This window comes from Meleagris gallopavo, chromosome 16, assembly GCF_000146605.3.
Source record: "Meleagris gallopavo isolate NT-WF06-2002-E0010 breed Aviagen turkey brand Nicholas breeding stock chromosome 16, Turkey_5.1, whole genome shotgun sequence".
NCBI classification, from domain to species: Eukaryota; Metazoa; Chordata; class Aves; order Galliformes; family Phasianidae; genus Meleagris; species Meleagris gallopavo.
Window position 1 is genome coordinate 7,323,360 of NC_015026.2, and position 20,939 is coordinate 7,344,298.

Sequence of the window (20,939 nt, forward strand, 5' to 3'; positions counted from 1 at the left end):
GAGGACATTTTCTTCCTATCTGTGCTCTCTGTTTGCGTGTGTAAGAGAGATGAAATCTTACAGCCAGCCCTGCCCAGCTCCCCCTATTCATCCAAATGGATGTCATATTTGCTGGTCCTTTCCCATAGGTGAGTTCTGCCGTGCAGGGGAGAACAAGAGGTGGGATCTGTGCTGCAGCCACTCCGTGAAGTCTTTGCCCGTAGCTGCTCCATGAATAAGCAGCCAGAGAGCTGCGCTGCCAGGCTGCAGTGCTCGGCTCTCACCTGCTACGATCTAAAAGCGTGCATGGCTGTAGAGCTCTGCAATGCCCAAAGTCCCCAGCATGGAGTCTCAGCCCTGCTCCTGCAGGCTCTGGTTCTCAAAGCTGGGCCCTGGAGGCTCATCCTCACTCGTGCATGGAGGCCATGGCTGCTGGCTCTGTGTCACCTTCAGCAGTGCCACATACTTGCAGCAAGGGAAGGAGAGGTGTTGAGGGAAGGGGCTGCCTGTCCAGCTGTCATCACGCTGTGCAGGGGAACCTTGGGGTGCCTGAGCAGCATAACATGGGAGCATGCGCTTATCTTCAAGCACATGAGCAGTTCCAGTGGCAATCACATGCCCAAAGTTCAACTGCATGCTTGATTGTTTGGCTGGATTGGAGCCAGTGAACTTGCCAGGGCTTTGAGAAAGCCTTTGCTCCATTAGTGGAGGAAAGTGGAGGTTATGGATATGGAGCACCCAGGTGTGGGGCAGGGTTTGTGAGGCTCCTGCTGGCAGGCATTTCCAAGAAATATCATTTCAATCTGGAGGACTTGGTTGGGATCCAGTGGCATCCTCCACATGGCAAATCATTGGCAACATGTTGGTTTGGGCATGGTCAGATAAATCAGTGGCCAACAGGTGTTGAGTTGGGTTCCCTTTAAAAAGATCGGCCAGCACCCAGCCAGCGAGCTCATCTTCCTTGGACTTACGGGCAACAGGAACAGCATATAGGAGATGAACTAAAAATCCCAGTTTAGAAGATATCTATGTGTGTACTTGTTGGCTGTTCAGTAGAGAAGTCATTTGTTTTGTAGGTCTGGGTTCAGAAAACTGAGCGTGTACAACTACAGAATGGGTCAACTCTAAGCAGGTGGAGGGGCCCATTGGCTTTCATGAGCATGACATGCACAGGGTTTGCAACGTGCAGTCAGATTCAATAAGGCCTAGAAAGTACACGTTGAAGCCATGTGGATGCTTCCCCTGTTTCACTTCTGCTGGAAGATCTGTTGTGGACCCCCTCCCTTGCAGATGCAGCACAGGGGTGTGGAGTCCTATGCTGTGATGTTGTGACCCAACTGTGTGCCACTGGCTGCCCTCCAGCACGAGCAGGGATGTGGTTGGTGTGAGCTGGGTGCTTGAGGCCAGTTTCCATTCCGCCTGATGCATGGCTGCTGTTACTTCTTGCAGCTTTTGCAAAGCAAAGTGTGCCCAGGCTCTTTTTAGCTTTACTGCCCGTGCCAGATCGAACCCACAGCCTGTTTTAAGATGGAGAGCTTGGATGGAGGCGGCAGGCGATGCACTACAAAGCAGCATCTGTCTAAGATCTTGCTGCCTTTCTGTTCCACACTGAAGCTTCCCTTTGCCAGGCTGGGGTGTGTGGCACAACCCCACAGCCACTGCAACGCTCCATTGCTTGCTTCACAACCTCCACCTTTGCTTTGCATAGCCACAGCCTCTGGGCTTGTTCAGAAACCCCTTGAGCTGGATGTAGGTGTGGGGGCATTTTTTTTTTCCGTGCGATTCCCCTTCTTATTGCTTGTTGTCGCATCTTTTTAAGCACATTTAACCTGTGTTGTAGGAGCAAACCTTGGAGGCTTAATCCTTGCTGCCATTATAGAATCGCAGAATGGTTGGGTTGGAAAGGACCATAAAGCCACCCCAGCCTTTTCTTCTCCAAGCTGAACACTCCCAGCTCCTGCAGCATGTCCTCGCAGCAGAGATGCTCCAGTCCTCTAAGCATCCCCGTGCCCTCCGCAGGCCCTGCTCCAACAGCCCCACTTTTTGCCCCAAGTGCGGTACTTCACACTGGGCCTTGTTGTACCTCATTTAGTTCTTATGGGCCCATGTTTCAAACCAGTCCAGGTCCATCTGGATAGTGTTTCTTTTGGAGGAGAGAGCTGCCTTGGTGGCCCTTTGAGATGCGCTGGTTCAAATGGGATGTGAGCAGTGGAGACCCTCGCTTTGGGCAGCCAGTCAACCCACTGGCTGCTGCCTGCTTATGGGGTTTCACAACCTGTCATTGCCAAGCAGGACACAGCTCCATTCTGCAGCTCCAGCTGTTGCTTTGGGGCTGTGGGTTCAGCTCTGGTGCTTACAAACATCTGAGGGACCTGTGGGTGAATGGTGACTTTGGGTTAGAAATTCCCAAATGTAAGTTTTGGTGAAAGGGGATTCCTGATCCTACCTCACACTGTGACCTCTCCATACTCTGCAATTCTGAACATCTGAAAGGAAAAAAACGTATCCTGGCATAAGCTGTAAAACCAAAAGCTGGAAAGAACCATTTAACAGTTCCTCATTCATCTCTTCCCCCTGTGTCTGATGCAGTTTGTCAGAAGAAGATGTGGTTTCCTTTTCGGGCATTTTTTGCACAACAAAACAAAGTTGGTGCTCACGAAGTCCTGCCTGCAGAACCACAAGCTCCCCTCTCTGTCGTGCCATGGCTGTATGTGCTTCTAAGCAGCCATGCAGCTTTTAAGGGGAATTGTTTGCTTAATGCATCTTTAAATTTGACTTCTAAAAGCAGTTATGGTAAATATGCTATTAAAGTAAATGTTTTTAGTAATTGGTATGAATTTCAATAAAAGCAACACTAAAAGCCTTTTTCCTTGACATGTCAGCTTTCAGCCCTAGAGCTGGCAGCCTCAGCATGTGTGCTTTGGGGTTTCTTCTGCCATGCTGGATTTCTGCAAGTTTCCTACAGCTTCAAGGGCTTCCTTCAAGCATTTCCTTACAGTGACTTTGGTGTGACTCAGAGTTGCTGCACTGACCCCAGGGTGTGTGCCATGGTACAGCACTGCCTATGGCTGGTTCCTGTCCTGCCCTGCCTGGAGCCTTTCTGGTTTCCTAAAGCTGAATGGGAGTGTAGTTCATCACCTGTTGGCTGGGAGCTGTTCCTGTCCAGTGTTAGTTCATTGAGCCCAGCATTTTGTTTGGGCTTTCCTTGCCTGTAAGAGCATAACCTTTATTTGAGGATGGGACAACAGCAGCCAAAACTGATTGCCTAGCCATGGGCTTAGCAAGTGGAAATCCCCATAACCTTTGATATGAGGTAGTGAATTTATAGGACCAGAGAATACTTTGGCTCAGATCCAGGAGAAGTCTTTATGTGCTGACTTTTCACTGAGCTGTGTATTAGTCCATAATATGGTAAATCATTATCTTTCAGTGAGATAGGTGTGCTTTGCTGAGGGATGAGTTGGGTAAGAACTGGGATGGATGTGTTATGGGTAGGAGATTCGTTCTTGGAGTGGGCAGTGGGCCCTTTCTGCCCTTTTTCAGGTTTGTTTGGTTTCTTTGGCAGGGTGAAAGGTGCTGCCTGCTGTGTGCTCATTGTATAGGCTGTGTTTGTTTTTAGCAGGAAAAAAAAGAACAGCTTAAGAGCAGAGGAGCCAAACTGCAGCAGAAGAGCAAGGAGTGGTCACTGCGCTGCACCCTGGGCACAGTGTCCCTCCTGCCTTCCTGAGGAACCTCTGCCCAGCTGCAGGGTCTCCCCCAGCAAGGAGGGCTTGTGGCTCTCAGAGAGGGGCTGCAGGGCTGGGCTGTGCCTCAGGAGCTTGTGGCAATGCTCAGTCAGTGCCGTGATCTTGGCTGCCCTGGGCTTTGTCTAGCACTGACTGCTTTCAGTAAGGTCACCAGATTTCGGTCTTAATTTTCCTTTTCTGTGTGCTGTAGATATTAAAGGCTGAACTTAAGCTTTAGATTTTTGTTAATGAAATTATACAGAAGTTTTACCACATCTGAGCTTAAAATGCGGCTGAATTTCCGTTTTCCTGTCATCACTTATTCCAAACGCTGTCAGTTTGATGTATGCTCAGATTGTGCCACTAGACCAGGAACTTTGAATAGATGCTGTGTTTCAACCAACATGTTTTGCCGCATTAGAAAAAGTAATTCAGTGAAAAGCAGTCATGTGGTCGTCAACATGTATCCTTCACAGTCTGATTAGCTCATTAGACATGTCCATAACCTTATTAGGGTCAGCATCACGCCATCCGGTTCTGTGCCAGAAACTGCCTCAGGTCTTTCCTTTGTGGTCACATCCTCAGTCCTCAAGGGTGATCTGGCAGCGCTTAGGGTGGTTCTTGGCCTTCACGCACCCCAGTAAATTATGCAGCTGCGTGCTGAAAACTTTGCTGTTACTGACAGCTGTAAGGAAATGGAGAGGACAGGGGACCAGATTCCCCCAGAATTTGAGCTTGGAGGGTGTGAAGCACTCGGGTGCAGCCCAGATCCAAGCAGGGTGTCCTTGTGGTACAGGGCAGCTCCAGCCCAGGGCCCAATGGGAGCTAAAATGCCCAGTGCTGGGCAGGATGTGGCCTGTGTGTCTGACCTCAGTAATTTTTCCTTCTTGTTTGCTGCCTATCCTCACTCAGGGATGGTTCAAGTAGCAGAGGGGGCTGGAGAAGGCAGCATCTGACAAGGGCTCGCCCTGATGTTGGTGCTGGCTCTGTCCATCTGGGTTGTGCCTATCACCATTGACTGAGAGCTACTGCAGAGCGAATTAGGGGTAGATCATTGTTCTCCATGCGTTAAATTCCCTTGATGTTGACATTAGCAGTTGCTTGTGTGTGTAATCAAAGCAAGGTTCTGTAGTCTCCTACAACCCCACACCTTCTGGCAGTGTTTTTTCATAGGCCCCCGATTGAAGCACAGTGCATCGACACTGGAAACATCTTACCTTAAAATGGCTGACAGCTCACACACTGGTGCTTTCAGCTCATGCTCTCGCGTTTCTTGCTTTTTGTTTTCCTTGTGATGATTGTGCTTAGATTGTCAGAACTCCATATGCACATTTCAGGTGCCTGGGTGACAGAAGGCTGAAAGCAGTGTGGATAGAATACCTGCAGGTCTGAGGTCCGGCAGACTCATGCTGCAGGAGGGAATGTATATCTGCAAAGTGTGATGGCAGACTCAAGCCAGGGCAGCCTGGCCAGCCACCCGTATCCAGACGGCAAAAACCTGGTGTGAGCAAGCCCTGCAGCAGGCTGCTCCTTCTCTTCTTTAGAAGAAAGCTAGTTGTCATTCAGCAGTGTGCTGCCCACCAACCTGTCTGTCCCAAAGCCCCTGGGGTGCACCACTGGAGCTCTGGTCATAGGGCGATGCTCAAAGCCCTCTGGTTTCATCTGTGTAGCAGTTGTTTTCCAGAGTCATGGTCTGTGCTCAAACCCCATCATAGGTTGCTGTACTCACACCCCTTTGTCCCGTGCTACAGAAGAGCTTGCTGCCTGGCAGTGTTCCTTCTTGCTCGGGGATACTGGACAGCTCTGCATTTGCACAAGCAGCTCATCTGTGTTGCAGTGTGTACAGCTCTTCTTGCATCCTCCTAACCAGAGTGGTTCTCCAGCCACTTGTGGAGAGTCTGACCTTTTCTCTCCCAGGTTGAGAGCTTGAGCAAGCGAGGGCTGTGGAGGTAGTTAGGGACTGGCACTTGTTTTTCATGAACTTAAAAAAATCCTGTGGGTTTTACTTTTCCCCCATCTACACCCGTTTCCTCAACTTTCTTTTAACCTACACATAGTAAAACAACACCAAGTCTATTCGCATTAAAATGAGAATTACCAGCACCAGTTGTTTTGTTTTGTTTTTTAAGAAAATTAATATCAATCATGAGGAGAGGGAGAAAAAAACATGGAAAGACTTGTTCTCACTGACAAGCTTGTTTTGACAGGCGTTCTTCAGTCAGCATGATGGTTTGAGTACCTCCATCAAACACATCCACTCACTGTTGCTGGGCTGGGCTGTGCATCCTGTGGCTGTCTCGCCTCTCAGCCCCTTTCTGTGGGATGCCCCAGCTGCAAGACAAGTGCAATTCTCTGCACTGAACAGAGCAAAACTCAGTGGAATTTAAAGCTAAGCAGTAGGATATCTGCAAGTACCATCTCTGGTGACACTTGCATTGGTCTCAGGTGTGCTGTGTGCATTACGGGCACCTTTTGTTTTTTGTGCTCCTCCATGATTGCTCTTTGGGCATCCTCCTTTATAGACCTGGGTATCTGATCCTGCCTTCCAGCCATGATCCTGTTGATGTGCTCTGCTCACCATAGGTTTTGCTTTTCCCCAGGAGCAGCACCAACTCTGTGGGCAACCGTGGTACTGCATCACCCAGCCAGGCTGTGAGCACGGGAGGCATTTGAAAGCACCAAGAAGTAAGGCAGGTTGCTAATCCTGGGAGGATTTAGTAAAACACTTATCTGAGAAGCTAAGTGCAAGTTCACTGGCCTGCCAGAGAAATAATCCAGTGGAATCAGAGGTTCTCAATTATTCATGTTTTCCAGAATCACATCATTTATTCCAGGGCCTGTTTTATAAATGCTGCTGCTATTTCTGATAGTAAATAACAATTTTGCATTATTTATGAACAGATTTTTACAACTGCTGATATTACAGCTGCTGCCAAAGCTCTGGGAAAATTATTATTGCTGTTTGTTGTTGTTTGTTGCTTTCTTCTTATAATGCAGCCCTGTTGTTCTTTACATGATGATGTGGCCATCACGGTGAGACAGCGAGAAGCTGGGTGTGATTGCAGGCAGTGACTCACATTAGCAGTGAGCTTGTGGTGGTGCTTGGGGCTGAGAGGATTGGGGAAAGAACCCCAGGCCTTGGTTAAATTTGAAGATGAAGGGATGCTTGGAAGGAAAGTAGGGATGCCTGCTCAATTGACAGACAGGTCCTAGAGCATCTCCATCATCCAACATGGCCCAGCAGTGAGCTAACTTGCAAGTGCAAGAGGAGTGAGCTCCTAGCTGACAGTTTAAAGATGAACTCTGTCCTTGGTTGTCCTGCTCATGGGTTTATGGAACTGGGAGTGAGCGTGGGGCAGGTGCTCTGCTAGCTGCTTACACACCTAAGGCAGGATGTTCTCTAGGGACTGTTAGCACTGCTTCTGCTCATCATTTATGTCAGATGACGCCCCACAGAGAAAGAAAATACCCTGCACCAATCTGTCATATGTTTGCACTCTTGAAGATGTGCTTCTTTGTTGTTCCAATATAGAGGGGAGTTAGTGGAGAGGATCTAAGACAGGTTTGCTGATGAGACATTTGCATTTGCAAGTAGCTTCAATTGGAACTGCCTCTGTTCCAACTTCACCCCAGCTGGGAAGAGTGTGGAGGAGAGGGAGAAGGGCTGTCCATGTGGAATGCTGCAGGGTAGCTAGGGGAGAGACGTGGCCATTGCTTGTGCTGTCACAGCATTACACTGCAGTGTGCTGGAAGCTTTCTGAATGGTTTATTTGTTGTTGGTTCTGCTGCCCCTATGCACTAGGGAGCAAGGTGAAGTGTCAGCAGGCAGTTACTGCAAGAGCCGTGGACTCAGGTGGCTGTGAGCTGCTGCATCTGGCTGTCGCTTGTCTCACTCTTGTGTCTCAGTACAGGGCTGTGACTGCAGAGAAAGCAGTGAGGAGCTGTGTGGTCTCTGCCTGGATACGTTGCCTCTGGCTGCATCCTGGGAGCCAGCAGGATAAGGAGGTATGCAGGGATCCAGCAAGTAACAAGATCAGAGATGCACAGTGTGGTGCAAGGGCATCCACAGGTCTTGCTACTTTAAGCCCAGCAATGGAAGCAGCAGCACAGTGCTTCCCAGGTTGCAAGAGTGAATGCAGCTGGTTCTGTGGCTTCTGCTTGCTGCCTTTGGTTTTGGAGAGGAATAAGGGACTTATCTAGGCATGCAGCACTGTGAATGGCATTCATGGACACAGCCACATGACCCAGCTATGACCCAGCTCCCTTTCTGCAGCCAAGATGTGAGGCAAAGCCCTGGGGCGCTGGAGTTGAAGCTACTGTGGGGCAGCTGCTTCTCTCCGTCGCTGTGTGCTGGGAGGCTGGGGCCCTACTCTTAGCTCTGCTATGGGTCCCAGCAGTCAGCAGCAGGAATGGGGCAGCCACCAGCGAGCTCCTTCTCTACTGTCCCTTACAGGGCTGGAACTGGGTCACTGCATAACAGATGCAGGCACTGCATCCTTCAGTCTCTGCTTTGGGGTTGAATTGCCCCATTGTTTGCATGGCAGCACAACTGTAACCTCTTCCTCCTTCCCATGGCACCCAGGTGAGCTGCTCCTTGTGTCCCCAAGCACCCCATCCACCCTCCAGTGTGCATTCAGCATCTCCATTATCTGTAATTTCATTTCTCTCTGCTCTGCAGTTACACAAGGGGGTTCATTGACTGCAGTCTGATGGTGCAAAGCAGCACAAGCAGAAAGACTGTTCAGAGACCTGACCAATCTGTTTAGTTTTCTCTTCCCATCCTTTCCCATCTCTTAAAACACACCACAGGCCAAGCCACTGAACACAAACAGGCTCACAGCAACTGGAGCCCTAGATGCCACCCACTAGCCCATCGCACAGAGCCACCAGCCAGCTGAGTGTGGGGATCTATCTAACAGATGCCATGTTGCTGTGGAGTCTCACAAGAGTGAATCCAATTATTTTGCTGTTGGAAAACAGAGTTAAATGTAAGCAGCTGCAAGTTGTGTTTTCTCCTTCCTTTTGCAGATCTTTTCCATCGTGGTGTTCGGCTCCATTGTGAACGAGTGCTATGTGAACAAGGATGGCACAGACCCTGAGCTACACTGCATCTTCAACGAGAATGAGAGTGCCTGCAGCTATGGCATTGCCATTGGCATTATTGCCTTCTTTGGATGCATCTTCTTCCTTGTTGTGGACCTCCAGTTCCAGCAGATCAGTAGCGTGAAGGACCGCAAACGAGCTGTCCTGCTGGACCTGGGCTTTTCAGGTACAACTTTGGCTTTGCTATGCTTGTCATGGACACTGCTGGTTCCATGGGGTGTGCAGGGCCATTGCTGTGCCTGCAGCTCCGTGCTTGAGTCCTGCTCTCATCTCTCAGGGCATGGCACAACTCGTGTCTCAGGGAGAAGGATGGGTTGTCTAGTTCAGCAGTGGGGAAGCCAATGTGTGGTAGTTTGGGGTCAGTGGGGTGTCCTGCTCACCTGTGTTGCTTCTGAAGCTGGGATCACCGAGGTCACTCGGGGAAGAAAAGCTTGGCAGTCACATTTTACCCTGTCACATCTCCTGTTTCTGCCTCTTAACAAAAATCACTACATCTGGATCTGTTTTCACTTTGTGCACGTGTTTCTGCACAAAGCAGAAGTGTGCTTCTACAGCAGGAGCTAAGACACCATTGCCATCCCTCACTGCCTCCAGAGCTGGGGTTTGCCAGTAGCTCTGGATTTCCCAAGGACTCACGTGGATTGTCTGTGCTGTCCCAAGCCCTTGACTCAGCCAAATGAACAGGAGCTGATGGGCTGTGTGGCGCTGGGAGACACTGTCCTCTGCTTGGCTGCTCTGGGAGTTTTCTGGCTGAGTTTGCAGCTGATGTTCTTGATTTCCAGGTTCTTGTGTTAGCAAAGTCTGAAGGTGATTTATCCAGCACAAGCACAGCTGATGACTCTCTGCTCCCAGATGATAACATCCATCATCATCTGCCTATGCTTGCCTGTAGTTAAGAATGTCCTCTCCTTGCTGGAAAGTTCATTTCCATGGTGCTAGAGCTCTGGTGCCCAGCCATTGTGAGCTGCTATTTACAGCCCTTTCTGTGGGGCTTGTTGCCTGCAGCTCTTCAACTCAAATGGAAGGGGAGTGTCCACGTCCATCTTCTGCCTGGATGTGTGTCTTGGTGTGAGGCTGTGATCCTTCCCTGATTTTCACCTTCTAGCAGCTGCGCTCTCCCTTGCCAGGCTTGTATGAAATGGGGCCCTCTCTGCCTTGTTCCTCTGTTGGCCTTGTCATACCTGGTATGCACAGCCATGGGGCTCTGCAGAAAGCTGCAGAAGATGGGCTTCTGCCCACAGGCATTGCTCTGCTCATGGGACAGGCTTCAATACTGCACCAGGACTCTGTCCTGGCAAATCCTCCCCATCCACAAATTTCAAATACAGTTGACCTGCCAGTGCTGACTTTAGTACTGGGACCAGGGGATGAGTGTGCTACTCTCGAGTGCTTTGTGTCACCTGCAAGGCTCCTTCTTCCTTCCTTGTTCTTCCCCTCTGCATGCTTTTTGGTAGAAAACGGGCAAACCACTTCCATGTTGCAAAGCAAACCACGTACAGGCGAGTTGTGCTGCTGGGAGGGATGTGTGAGCGGCGGCATACTTCTTACTCAACTGGTTGCCAGTGTCTGCCAGTGACCTTCCCCTGCTGCTTGTGCAGGCTTGAATTGAGGGTCTCGGCACGGGACATGGGTATGGAGGGGACCTCCAGCTCTTTGGCTCCAGACCCTGTTTTTGCAGCATGTATCCTGCTTCATACCTTAATCAAACTCCTTCTTGGAGCTCTCATTTGCTGATTGAGAGCCTCACTGCATGTCTCCTCACACCAGATGGATTCTCTGTGCCCTTCCGCATGCCTGCAGTTCATACCTCAGCTTGTATTTGTCTCTCTTGATCATGAGTGGCCAGAGCTGTGCATGTGGAGCTGTTACTAGTGCCCTTGGTGTGCAAAACACCCTTCTGCTGCAAGTTTTCACATTTCAGTGGGAGATCTCAGGGTGAGTTCATGCCCACTGTATCTTATTCCATTCCTATTTCTGTGCCTTCGTTTTTCTAAAATTACAGCTGCCCCAAACCTTCTGTACTGTTGTAACCTGTACACCCACTCATGCAGAAACTCCAGGCAGTTGGTTGCTTCCAGAAGCAGATCTTGCAGCACAGATCAAATGCAGGGTTTTGCTGGCATGTGACCCCAAGCAGCCTGGGGCTTGCAGCCCGTGGACTCTCTATTCTCAGAGCCAATATGTGATAGAGAGCAAACTGCAAGTTATTTGCACTGACTGCCTCTGTATTAATCTCTAGTAACTTTATCTGTGGGACTTCTACACTGCACCCTTCCTCTTCTTTTCCTCCTTGGCTCTTGATTTCCTCCTACTTGTGACTGTTTCATCCTTTTTCTCTGCACATGATCTCTGCGTTGCTGAAAATGCATTTGGGAAATAGGAGGGTGAGGAGCATCAAGTAGTGAGTGGGTGGGATGAGAGAAAAGGTCACTTTTGTCCCAGTGCCTGGATTCCCCCATTGCCTGGTGCTGGCTGCACGGAAGCAGAAGTGGCAGCTGCTGCCTATGAAGGTCACGGGAGGAGTTGGTCTAATTGCTAACCCACAGCTTCCTTTCACTTGAAGGAGGGAGGATCAGTGGTGGGTCAGAGGGCTTATACTGACAGCTTGCTGCTCCCACCCCAGCTGTACAAGGAGCATTAGCTGCCTGCAGTACAGAGGTTGTCCCCACAGTGGGGTTGCCCCACGGGGCACTGGGGGCTCTGCCTCTTGCAGTCCCTGAGTCCACAACAAACAAGCAGGACAGCCACAGTGCTATGTCAGTGGCACTTGCAACTTTATCCTCCATCTGCTCTTACAGCTGCTCCTGTAGATGTGCATTGCTTGGAACCAGGCTGTAATTACGACTGTAATGTATATTTCCTGGTGTTTGCACTCTGTTGTCTGCAATCCTAAAACTATAATTATCTGCTGGCTCTTACAGCTATTCCTGGTATTTTCCTTCTCTCTGGTATGCTGGAGGGTGCAGAGCTGCTCCTGTGCACGTTTCCACCAGGAGTCAGGAGCAGTGCTTGTGGCCACAGCAACCCACTGTCAGATCAACCCCCTCCTCAGGGTCTTAAAATCCATGAATATCAACCTACACCTCCCAAATACCCATTTCCACTTGATCCTGGAAATATACTGAAGCTATGACCCAGCTGGCACCAGCACAGCCTGGACCCTGGGATGTGCAGGTGAGAGGAGGCAGCAGTGATCTCAGGCATGAGTCACAGTGTTGGGCATAGAGTCTCATCACACAGGAGTGCTAACAGAGGGTGAACATGATCACAAATGGAAACGGGTGCTGGTACAGAACAAAAATAGTTCCTCCTAGAGCTCACTGGGAAGTCTGATCTCACACACAGGCATGTGTCAGCTTTTCAAATGGCATAAACACCGCACGGTACTTCTGGAGGTGCTCTGAATACCTGACCCTGTCTTGTCCACTGGCAGCAATACTGCATTCCCCTTTTTCCAAGGGCCTGCAGAGAACCAGTTCTCTTCTCAGGAACTCAGCAGAGCTGCCCTGATGTCAGCTCTGATGACAGAGGCTTGTGTGCATTGTGAAACCTCAGTGAGGTGCACGTGGGCAGCAGCAGGAGCAACACCATCCAGGCATTTCCCACTGAAGATCACAACCCCAGCAGTCAGCACTGGGCGGGTCAGCAGCTCCAGTATCTTTGTTGCAGAGGAAGTTGTTAGCTGCAATAGCTGCAACAGCCGGTGCACGGTCAGAGATGTGGATGATGTCATTTTAAGTCCTGAAAACCCTTGGAAGATACCAGTGACAGATGGGGCTTAGAGCACTAGGCGGTGGGGAGTCCCTGTGTCATGGCTCTGGCACAGCAGCAGCTTTGTGGCACTGAGATCCTTGCAAACAATTCCTCTCCCTGTAAACCAGTGATGGAGCTTAATCCTGCTGAAGAAACTCACTGTCCCTTTGTGGATGGCCCCACAGGAAGGATGCCCCTGAGCATGCACAATAATGCTGTGAGTTAACCTGCTATGAGTTGCTCTCACATTTCATCTCTGGTCTTTCATCTTCCCAATACCGCTGTGTCCAGAAATGTGTGGATTTGAAGCAAGAAACTTCTTCCTGAATTTTGCTCTGTGAGCATGGGAGGTCTTGTTCACCACTGAGGACAGGTGGATCATCTCGACAGTGAAAATGTGTATACAGAGGTGGCTTTGGTAGCAGGCATTAGCCATCTTATGCAAAAAAAAAAAGGCTGTTTTGTTAGTCTGGGATTTGGAAGAGGAAGCTATGGGTGATCCTAGCTGGAGGGCGTGTTGCTGTAAGGACAGATCAAGAGCCTGGCTTGGCTAAGCTGTCCAAAGCATCTTCCCCAGGTCCAGTTGTGTAAGAAAAGGAAACAAGGAGTGTGTTTTCCTAAGTTGCAGTTAGGCACAAATTCTAAATTAAAGGCAAGAAGCCTTATAAATCTTGCACAGTGTTTGGACATGAGCATGCATTTTTTTATTGTACTTAAGAGCTGGTAAGATAAAGAGGGGGAGCTTTCCTCTCCCTGCGGCCAGGCTGTGCTATGCCCACGGGGCTGGCAGTGTGGCTGCTCACTCTGATGTGCTGATAATCCCTGGGAAGAGGCTTGTAGCTCAGCATCCTGCTGCTGGGCCTGGATCTCTGTGTGCACATTGGCAAATGCAGGGAGCTTTGTGCTGGGGATGCTCAGAAAGCTGGAGGCCCTTAAAACAGCATCATGGAAGGCTCCAGGTTATGCAGCTTCTCTTCATGGCACTGTAAAGTGTTACTGCTTGTTACAGTGTGTGCTTGTGGCTAGCTTTGTGACTGTTCTAAGCTCCCTGACATCAGGCAATGCTGTTGGTTGGTGATTGAATTAAAGGAGCTGCAGCCCTATCTTGATCAGCCAGCCTTTGTTCCAGTAAGAAATAATCACTGGAGCATTTTCGCTTGATCCCTGAAGCGCAGTGAGGCTGAGAGGAGGCACACAGCCCCCTCCACCTGCTGAGCTGCTGTGTAGTGCCCAGCCCTAAGGTTCTGAAAGCCACAGGTGTCTAGAAAACAAAAGGTGAGCACAGCAGGGTGCTGGGGAGTGGGCTGGCAGCACCTTGGTGTCTGCAAGCAGGCTGCAGTCCCACCAAGTGCAAGAAGGTCCCGTCTAGAGGTTGTGCTGTCCCTGCAAGGCTTAAGATTAAGGTAAGGTTTAGGTGAGCTAAACTGAAGATAGGCAACAGACAAGATGATGCTACAGGTTCCCTCCAGTTCTGTTTTTTCAGCAATTGTAAATCCACCTCTTTCAAAATAGCTCTGTTTGGTTCATGCCACAAGATAAGGCACCCAGGACCTCTATTGCTGTTTGAATATCTTGATAGCAATGTTCGTGCATCAACACCCAGATCTCTGGGGTTCTTGGAGCAGATGAGGTGATGGCAGTATCAGCACTGACTGGCTCTGTTCTTCTCCAGGTTTCTTGTCCTTCCTGTGGTTTGTAGCCTTCTGCTTCCTAGCAAACCAGTGGCAGCGGACAACAATGAGCAAAGGGGCTTCGCAAGGAGCAGATGCTGCGCGGGCAGCAATTGCCTTCTCCTTCTTCTCCATCATTGTCTGGGTGAGTTCAGCTTCTGGACTTTTCAAGGGCCCTACCCCTACTTGTGAGACCTGCAGCTCTTTATGTAGGGGTACAGCACTACACCCAAGGCATTATGGTACAAGTGTAGCCTGCCACTGTCATGGTGAGGGTCCAAGCACCGCATGGGGCAGATACTTATCCCCGGAGCTGGGCTTTGTGCCTATCCACAGGGTACAGATTTAATTACAACAGAAACTACCCAACTCAGAGCTAGGCTGGGGAGAGGAGAAATGAAACCTACTACGGGCTCAGCACCGGGCTGAAGGAGGAATCTGGGGCACAGTTTGGGGAAGTGAATCCTGGTGAGTGGTGAAGGGCTGTACTGAAGAAATCTGCAGTTCGTCCTTCTCCCTCTGCAGGGAGCTGAAATTGTGGTTTCTTACCCAGGAAGCCCCAGCTCCAGTCCCCTCTTCCTGGGAACTTCCAAACTTCTCCTTCTCCTGCAACTAGCAAGTTGCATTTCCATCAAAAACATATTGCTGCCCACATGCTGCCCTCATTTCAGACCCCAGGGAGCAGTTTGGTTTGAAGCAAATGAGTCCCCAGGAGTACACCATGATGAGCCTGTCCCAGAGGGCTGTGGGGGATTTTGGCAGCCCTTAGGGGAAACCAGGCTATCTGCTCTGCTGCTTTCCTCAGGAGAGGTGCAAAATGCTGCAGCAAATACATAAGGTCCATTGCAGACAGTTGCTAGACCCAGCCTGTGCTCAGCAGTGCCTGCAGCTCTTGGGCTTAGCGCTGCCCTGGTGCCAGGGCCAGGGAAACAGTGTTGGGCCAGAGGAAATGCCAAAGGGCCATAAGTGTACAGCAGGGGAGCACTCGTTGTCCGTGGGGCATACAAGGGGGGCTAAGGCTGTGCCAGTCTTGGTGTCTGTGGGCAGGTTTTTTTATCCCGAGTCTGTCAATTAAAAATTAATTGAATTGTTAATGAAACCTCTTGAAATAAAGGTGAGTGCAGGTCTCTCACAGCTCTGCTGCTTCCATTTCCCACAATTTGTGACCTGAATACTTGCAACCTGGAAAAGGGTGAAGGAGTCTCTGCAGGACTGACCTATTTCACTGGCCTGGGACAGCTTCCACTCCTTGCAGTGGTTGGTTTGATGGTGCCACTTCCTTGATGACAGCGGGAACCTGATCTGAACACAGTGTGGGCTTTGGTTTTGCATGGGGAGAACTCGTAGGTCTCAATGGAAGGTTTTGCTTTGCAGCATGAATATGAGCAGTGTTTGGAGGCTGAAGGGCAAGCATCTCTGTGAGGCCTCTTCTGTGATTTGGGAGGCACGGAGAGGGGGAAAGGATGGCAGAGGGAAGCACAGAGTGCTGATGCAAGGTGGTGCGCTGTGGCACAGCGGTGCACGGTGGTGCAGCACCAGTATGCCTGCACACCTGGCTCCTCCTGGGCCGATGGTTTCTATGGCTATGGAGGAGCAGGAGGCAGCAGTCACCCCCGGTGCTTGGCTCTCCCCCCAAATCTCTTCGTCCCTTGCAGGTCGCACTGGCACTGAAGGCACTGCAGCGGTACCGCCTGGGCACCGACATGTCGCTCTTTGCCACCGACCAGTTTGCCACCGACCCCAATGCTGCGTATCCCGGGTACCCCACTGGCAGTGGCATTGAGAGCACAGAGACCTACCAGAGTCCCCCGTTCACCGAGACCTCGGATGCCAACCCGAAAGGTTACCAAGTGCCAGCATACTGAGGGGGGAGGGCGTGCGGCCGTGTACAAATAGACCGAGTCCTATGGTGCAGTACAGTTAACCGGTTGATTGCAAATGTATTCAGTACCATTTCCTTAATGTGGCAAGTCAGTGCTGGGTTCCTTACTATTAGCTAGTTGTGCAGTGAATTCTGTACAGTGGTATTGGTTCTTGTCTTACCTGTCCAAGGGTTTTATAAAAGCAGTGTTCCCTCTAAGTCGGAAGAAAGAAGGTCGCTACTCCATGTGGCAGAAGATAAGTCGGTACCTTCTTCGAGGCTTGTTTTAGCACCACTGGGCACTAGGTGCCACAGAGTGCCTGGGAAAGCCAAAAATACCTTTTCCTGATAGAAAACAAGGTAGCTGATGAGTTGTTCATCTCGTTCTTCCAGAGCTAACACAGATGGCCTCATTGCAGTGAGGGGGGCTGTAGCTGGGGTGGTTGGCCCTGGGCTAGTCCCACTCCTGGCAGAGCTTTCGTGTACAGCACAGAGAGCAGAGGCCATGAAAAGTGCCAAATTTACAAAGAAAAAAGTGATGTCTGTGTTACTTTTATTTGTATATATTTATTGTACAAAAAACCACGACCAAACGGGTGTTTCAAACATAGTTCAGGGTGCGGGGGGCCATGGGGGCACAGAAGTTTGGGCTTTATGTTGAATATCCAAATAGCTTCTATGCTTCCATGCGGTTCTGGTTTAGGATACAGAAAGTTGTGTTTAAAACTTGCTTTGGAAAAGAATTTAGCAATAGTTGACTGCTAATTAGAAATAGGCTTTTATCAATGGAAAATATGGCGTGTTACAGTTCCACTTCATTGTGGGGTTGTTGAAGTTTGCAAATTTCCAAATAGTTCTGACTGGCAACACTGAACTCTTGCTCACCCTCAGACCCAGAGCTGCCAACACAAAAGGTGTGGGTGCCTCAGTGACTCAAATTCTAAGTCAATTAGGAAGCAGAATGTAGCTTGTGTTTTTCTACTGGGAGCAGCCACCATCTGTCGTAATTGCAGCAAAATCCTCAGGTGTACATGTGTGTGTTGCACTGCGGTCCCTGGTGATGCAGAATTCAAAGCGAGCACCGAAAGGACTCGATGGGCTTTGAAGTCTGTTGTGGGTGTGCATGTGGCACATGTTTGCCCATAGCGGGAGAATAGAGTGGATGATAAACGCCTGAGGAGGAGGCTGAGTTTGGTTTCCAGCAGCAGAATTACAGCCTTGTTAATACCGAGTCAATCTGAAAAGTGCAGCAGATGCTCAGCGGCTGACGTGCTGGGTGTGCAGTGGCTGTGAGCAGAGCTGGGTGCTGCTGAGGACAGCACGGTGGCTGAGCAGTGGGCCTGTCTGTGGCAGAGTCCTCCCGGCTCACCTGGCTGCAGGGATCCTTCGCTGCACTGTTGTTGCTGGCAGAGCTGTGTGTTGCCTTCTGACCTCACAAGCAATAGATAAATGACTGCCCCAGCTGTTCTTGTAGCAGAAAAATCCAGCAGTTTTTTGTCATCATCGTTAGCACAGCTCATTTCTGCTGCTAAATTGCAAATAAATGCATTAATTAATAAGCAGCAAACCTCATCACAGGCAGTCATTATTGGTGATAAAATGCATAACTTGAATACCCCACTATTTAGGTCAGATTAAAACTTGCATTTACAGTGAGCACTGGCTTTCCTGGATCCGGATCTGCCTGGCAGCACCCAGTGTCGATGGAGCTGTGTGGGCATTTCCCAGCTCAGACACTTTTTTCCTGCAGAGCCCAGCCCTCCATGTATGGTGACAAAGGGACCTGGCATCCCTTACAGCTTTTCCTTACAGTGACAGCTCCACAACGTCCCCCAGTACTTTTGCCATCCACTCTGAATTGAACTTGGTATTAGGAAGAGCTCAGCCCCGCTCCAGCATAGCTGCTCCCTGCAGCAGCAGGAGGATGCTGCACTGCTGATGGAGGAGGCTCCTGGAGCTGATGCAAAAAGCAAGAAAGGTGCCCTGGGGGCATCTCCTATCAGCCTGTGCTGGTTGAGGTAGGTGAGCAGTGAGAAATTTGTGCATTGAGTGGGGACACCCAAACCCCAGTAGAGTATAAGACTAAGTTAATTCTCTAACCCTTGTGATTTTTCTAGAGCCAGTCTTGCTGAAAATAAAAGGGCAAAAGATTTTAATACAGGGTACAGTAGAACTGTAGCAATATTTTCCTTAGAGGGAACACTGAAATTTTAGCAGCACAAACAGTACTTGTGTTAATATTTTAGTAAAATTATAATCAATTTAAATGTTTAAATTGATTGTATGTGAGATAATGTTTGTTCGGTACATTGTATTTTTTCTAACTATATAACTGTTCCAGAGTTTCCTTGTAACCGTAAAGAACTAAAGTTCTGTCTGACTGCGAGAAGTGTCCTGATCAGTGGTGTAAACGTGCTGAATATTACAACATCTGAATGTATGCACCCCAGGCCTACATTGCATTTCTTTTCTTTCCACCCCTCCCACCCGTGGCTGTGGGACATGGATGCACACACCCACGCACCCCCCGTTGTCACTGACCCAAGAGCAGCCACTATGGCATGGGGACAGCAGCACAACTGTGGCTTCATCCCCAGACCAGGCACCATCGTTCTTCTCAAGGTCGGCTTCTCATTACAGTCATTTCTCCTCAGAATGCTTTGTTATGTTTAAATTGTGCTTGGTGCTGTGCGTGAGGACCTGGATGTGCTGTACTCAGCAGGAGGGGAAGGGGCTTTGGTGCCTGGGTTTCCTGGCAGGGATGAGGCAGAGCAGGAGCTGCTCCATGGCTGTGGTCCGGCTATGCCAACGCTGCCAGAGAAACCTCCCCCTGCTCCGGGTGCTGCTGGGGCAGGCAGGAGCCGGCAGGCATCCCTCAGTTTGGTGCAGTTTTTGCAGGCAGCAGCGATGAGGTCAGCACAGTCATTCCTCAGTCTGCATCAGGGTGGGAAAAAATGTAATTAAGGTGGCACTGCGACACCTAAGATACTCATGCCTTGGACACAGCAGTCAGCCACCTTGAAAGAAAAACATTTCCTGGTTTGTTGGCGACTGTTGCTCAGCTCCTGTGTAATTCCTCATCCCCCAGGCTGGTAGCACAAGGCCCTGCTGAATTAAAACCTTAATTAAGGAAGCGTGAGACACCAGCCCTCTCCCTGGCCGTGATGACTCATGCCTACCCCTTGCACAGCATCCTGTTTCCAAGCACTTTGCAAGGCCCTGCAGTGCTCCCGCTGTCTGCTCTGTGTTACCAGTGCTGTCTGTTAACTGTTATAGCATCTTCATGATGGGTCAGTCAGACTGCATGTGCAGGTATGGGCTGTAACAGCAGAATTATTGGATCCCTGCAGTATCTCATTTGAGGTTCAGGCTGTCTTACCATCACTCTTTCATACTTCTTTCACCCACTTTTTTTCTCTCTGTAAGTTCACTGTGGTGCAGTGGACAGTAGCTGCTTTCCTTGTAACCCTGCAGACCAGCCCTTACAGACATGCCAGCATTTTGCTGCAAATCCATGCCCTGCTGGCTGCTAGCCCCGTGCTGCTCTCAGAAGCCATTGTAGAGCCCTTCAGAAATCTGGCAGCTGACCAGGCTGCCCTCAGCCTCACGTGCTGACAGCTCCTGTGTAGTGTCAGGGCTGAATTTCAGCATAAAGAATAGACTGTGAGCAAGCCAGTATCTTTTCTTCCTGGAGATTTATTCTACCAGATCCATGTGCTCTATGAGACTCTGTTGGGACAACACAGGCATTTCTCAGCATTGAAGTTAACCACATTATGGGTTGGTTTTTCTTTTTTTTTTTTTTTTTTTTTTGTGCATGAACTTATCCTTTAAACCCATTAGAAAAGGATTTGAAATAAAGACATTAATTGGAAATTGCTCCCGGCATCTTAAGCTCTTCCTAGCAAGGTAGAAGTTTTGTTTAACCAATACTCAGTAAAATCATCTCCCCAACAACGTCTTTCACCATCTCCTGCAGTTTAACCATGTCTGTGAGCAGTTGGATTTGACTTGCTTTTTTGGTGAGGCACTTTCTAAGATGAGTTTCCCATTGGGCAAACTGCAGGTAGCTGCACAGCACTGCTGAGTTCATGCTACAACAGTGACAGCTCTGGCATCTCTGCTTTTTCCATTGGCTGCTCTTTACTGGGAGATATCAGTCCCTTTCTCTCTCCTCTGCAGCACTGTCCCATTCCCCCCACTCACATCTGCTGCCCTTCTGCCTGCTGCAGCCATGAGAGCAGTTGAATAGAATTAAACCAACTGCGCTCATTGTCTATTTATTAGTAAAAGTGTAGAATCAATATTCCTCTCTCTAAAAGCTGTGTAACATTTGCAGACTTCCTTTCAGCCTTCTTTGTCTTCCTGGGGAGAGCAGACAAGTCGAGTTCCACTCTGTTTTATTCATAATGCTACTTTAGATTGCATTTAGAAGCTGTGTGTCAACCTCCCACCACCCACGAGGCTCAGACACGGCCTTCACTGTACCAACTTGAAACCCAAGTTCAGCTGCCTGTATTTTGTTGCAATATGCATTTAAACCTCAGATTCTTTACAAGTTTTAATAACAGACCGATACCAAATGTGGTTTGCAAATTTAAGTTCTTTTGCAGATACCTCTGTATAAGCAGACCGCTTCCACGAGTTGCAGTTGTCACTAACCTTACGTGGATTGTAGTATAAAGTGGACTGTGTATGGAAATAAGTTAAAAATGTTTACAACTTTTGTATATATATATATAAATATATAATAAAAAATATCTTTTGAGAGAGCAATCTGTGATGATGTATTTTCAGTGTCTGTGTACCAACTGCAACTTATTTTCAATAAAGAGTTTAAAATGAATA

General features: G+C 49.3%; 1 protein-coding gene across 1 annotated transcript; it reads left to right on the plus strand.

The window, feature by feature from the left end:
* Positions 1 to 5,269: 5,269 nt before the first annotated feature.
* On the plus strand, positions 5,270 to 20,937 carry SYNGR3 (synaptogyrin 3). The gene is made up of 4 exons (XM_010719530.3): positions 5,270 to 7,709; positions 8,733 to 8,973; positions 14,233 to 14,375; positions 15,886 to 20,937. The coding sequence occupies exons 1-4, from the start codon at positions 7,275 to 7,277 to the stop codon at positions 16,093 to 16,095; spliced, it is 1,029 nt and encodes a 342-aa protein (XP_010717832.1). The 5' UTR covers positions 5,270 to 7,274; the 3' UTR covers positions 16,096 to 20,937.
* The last annotated feature ends 2 nt before the right edge of the window (positions 20,938 to 20,939 follow it).

Excerpts from the sequence above, each read along its gene's own strand:
- SYNGR3 (XM_010719530.3), top strand. The coding sequence starts at position 7,275 with ATGAGACATTTGCATTTGCAAGTAGCTTCAATTGGAACTGCCTCTGTT. Across the intron at positions 8,974-14,232 it reads GCTGGACCTGGGCTTTTCAG|GTTTCTTGTCCTTCCTGTGG; the intron begins GTACAACTTTGG and ends GTTCTTCTCCAG. Across the intron at positions 14,376-15,885 it reads TCTTCTCCATCATTGTCTGG|GTCGCACTGGCACTGAAGGC; the intron begins GTGAGTTCAGCT and ends CGTCCCTTGCAG.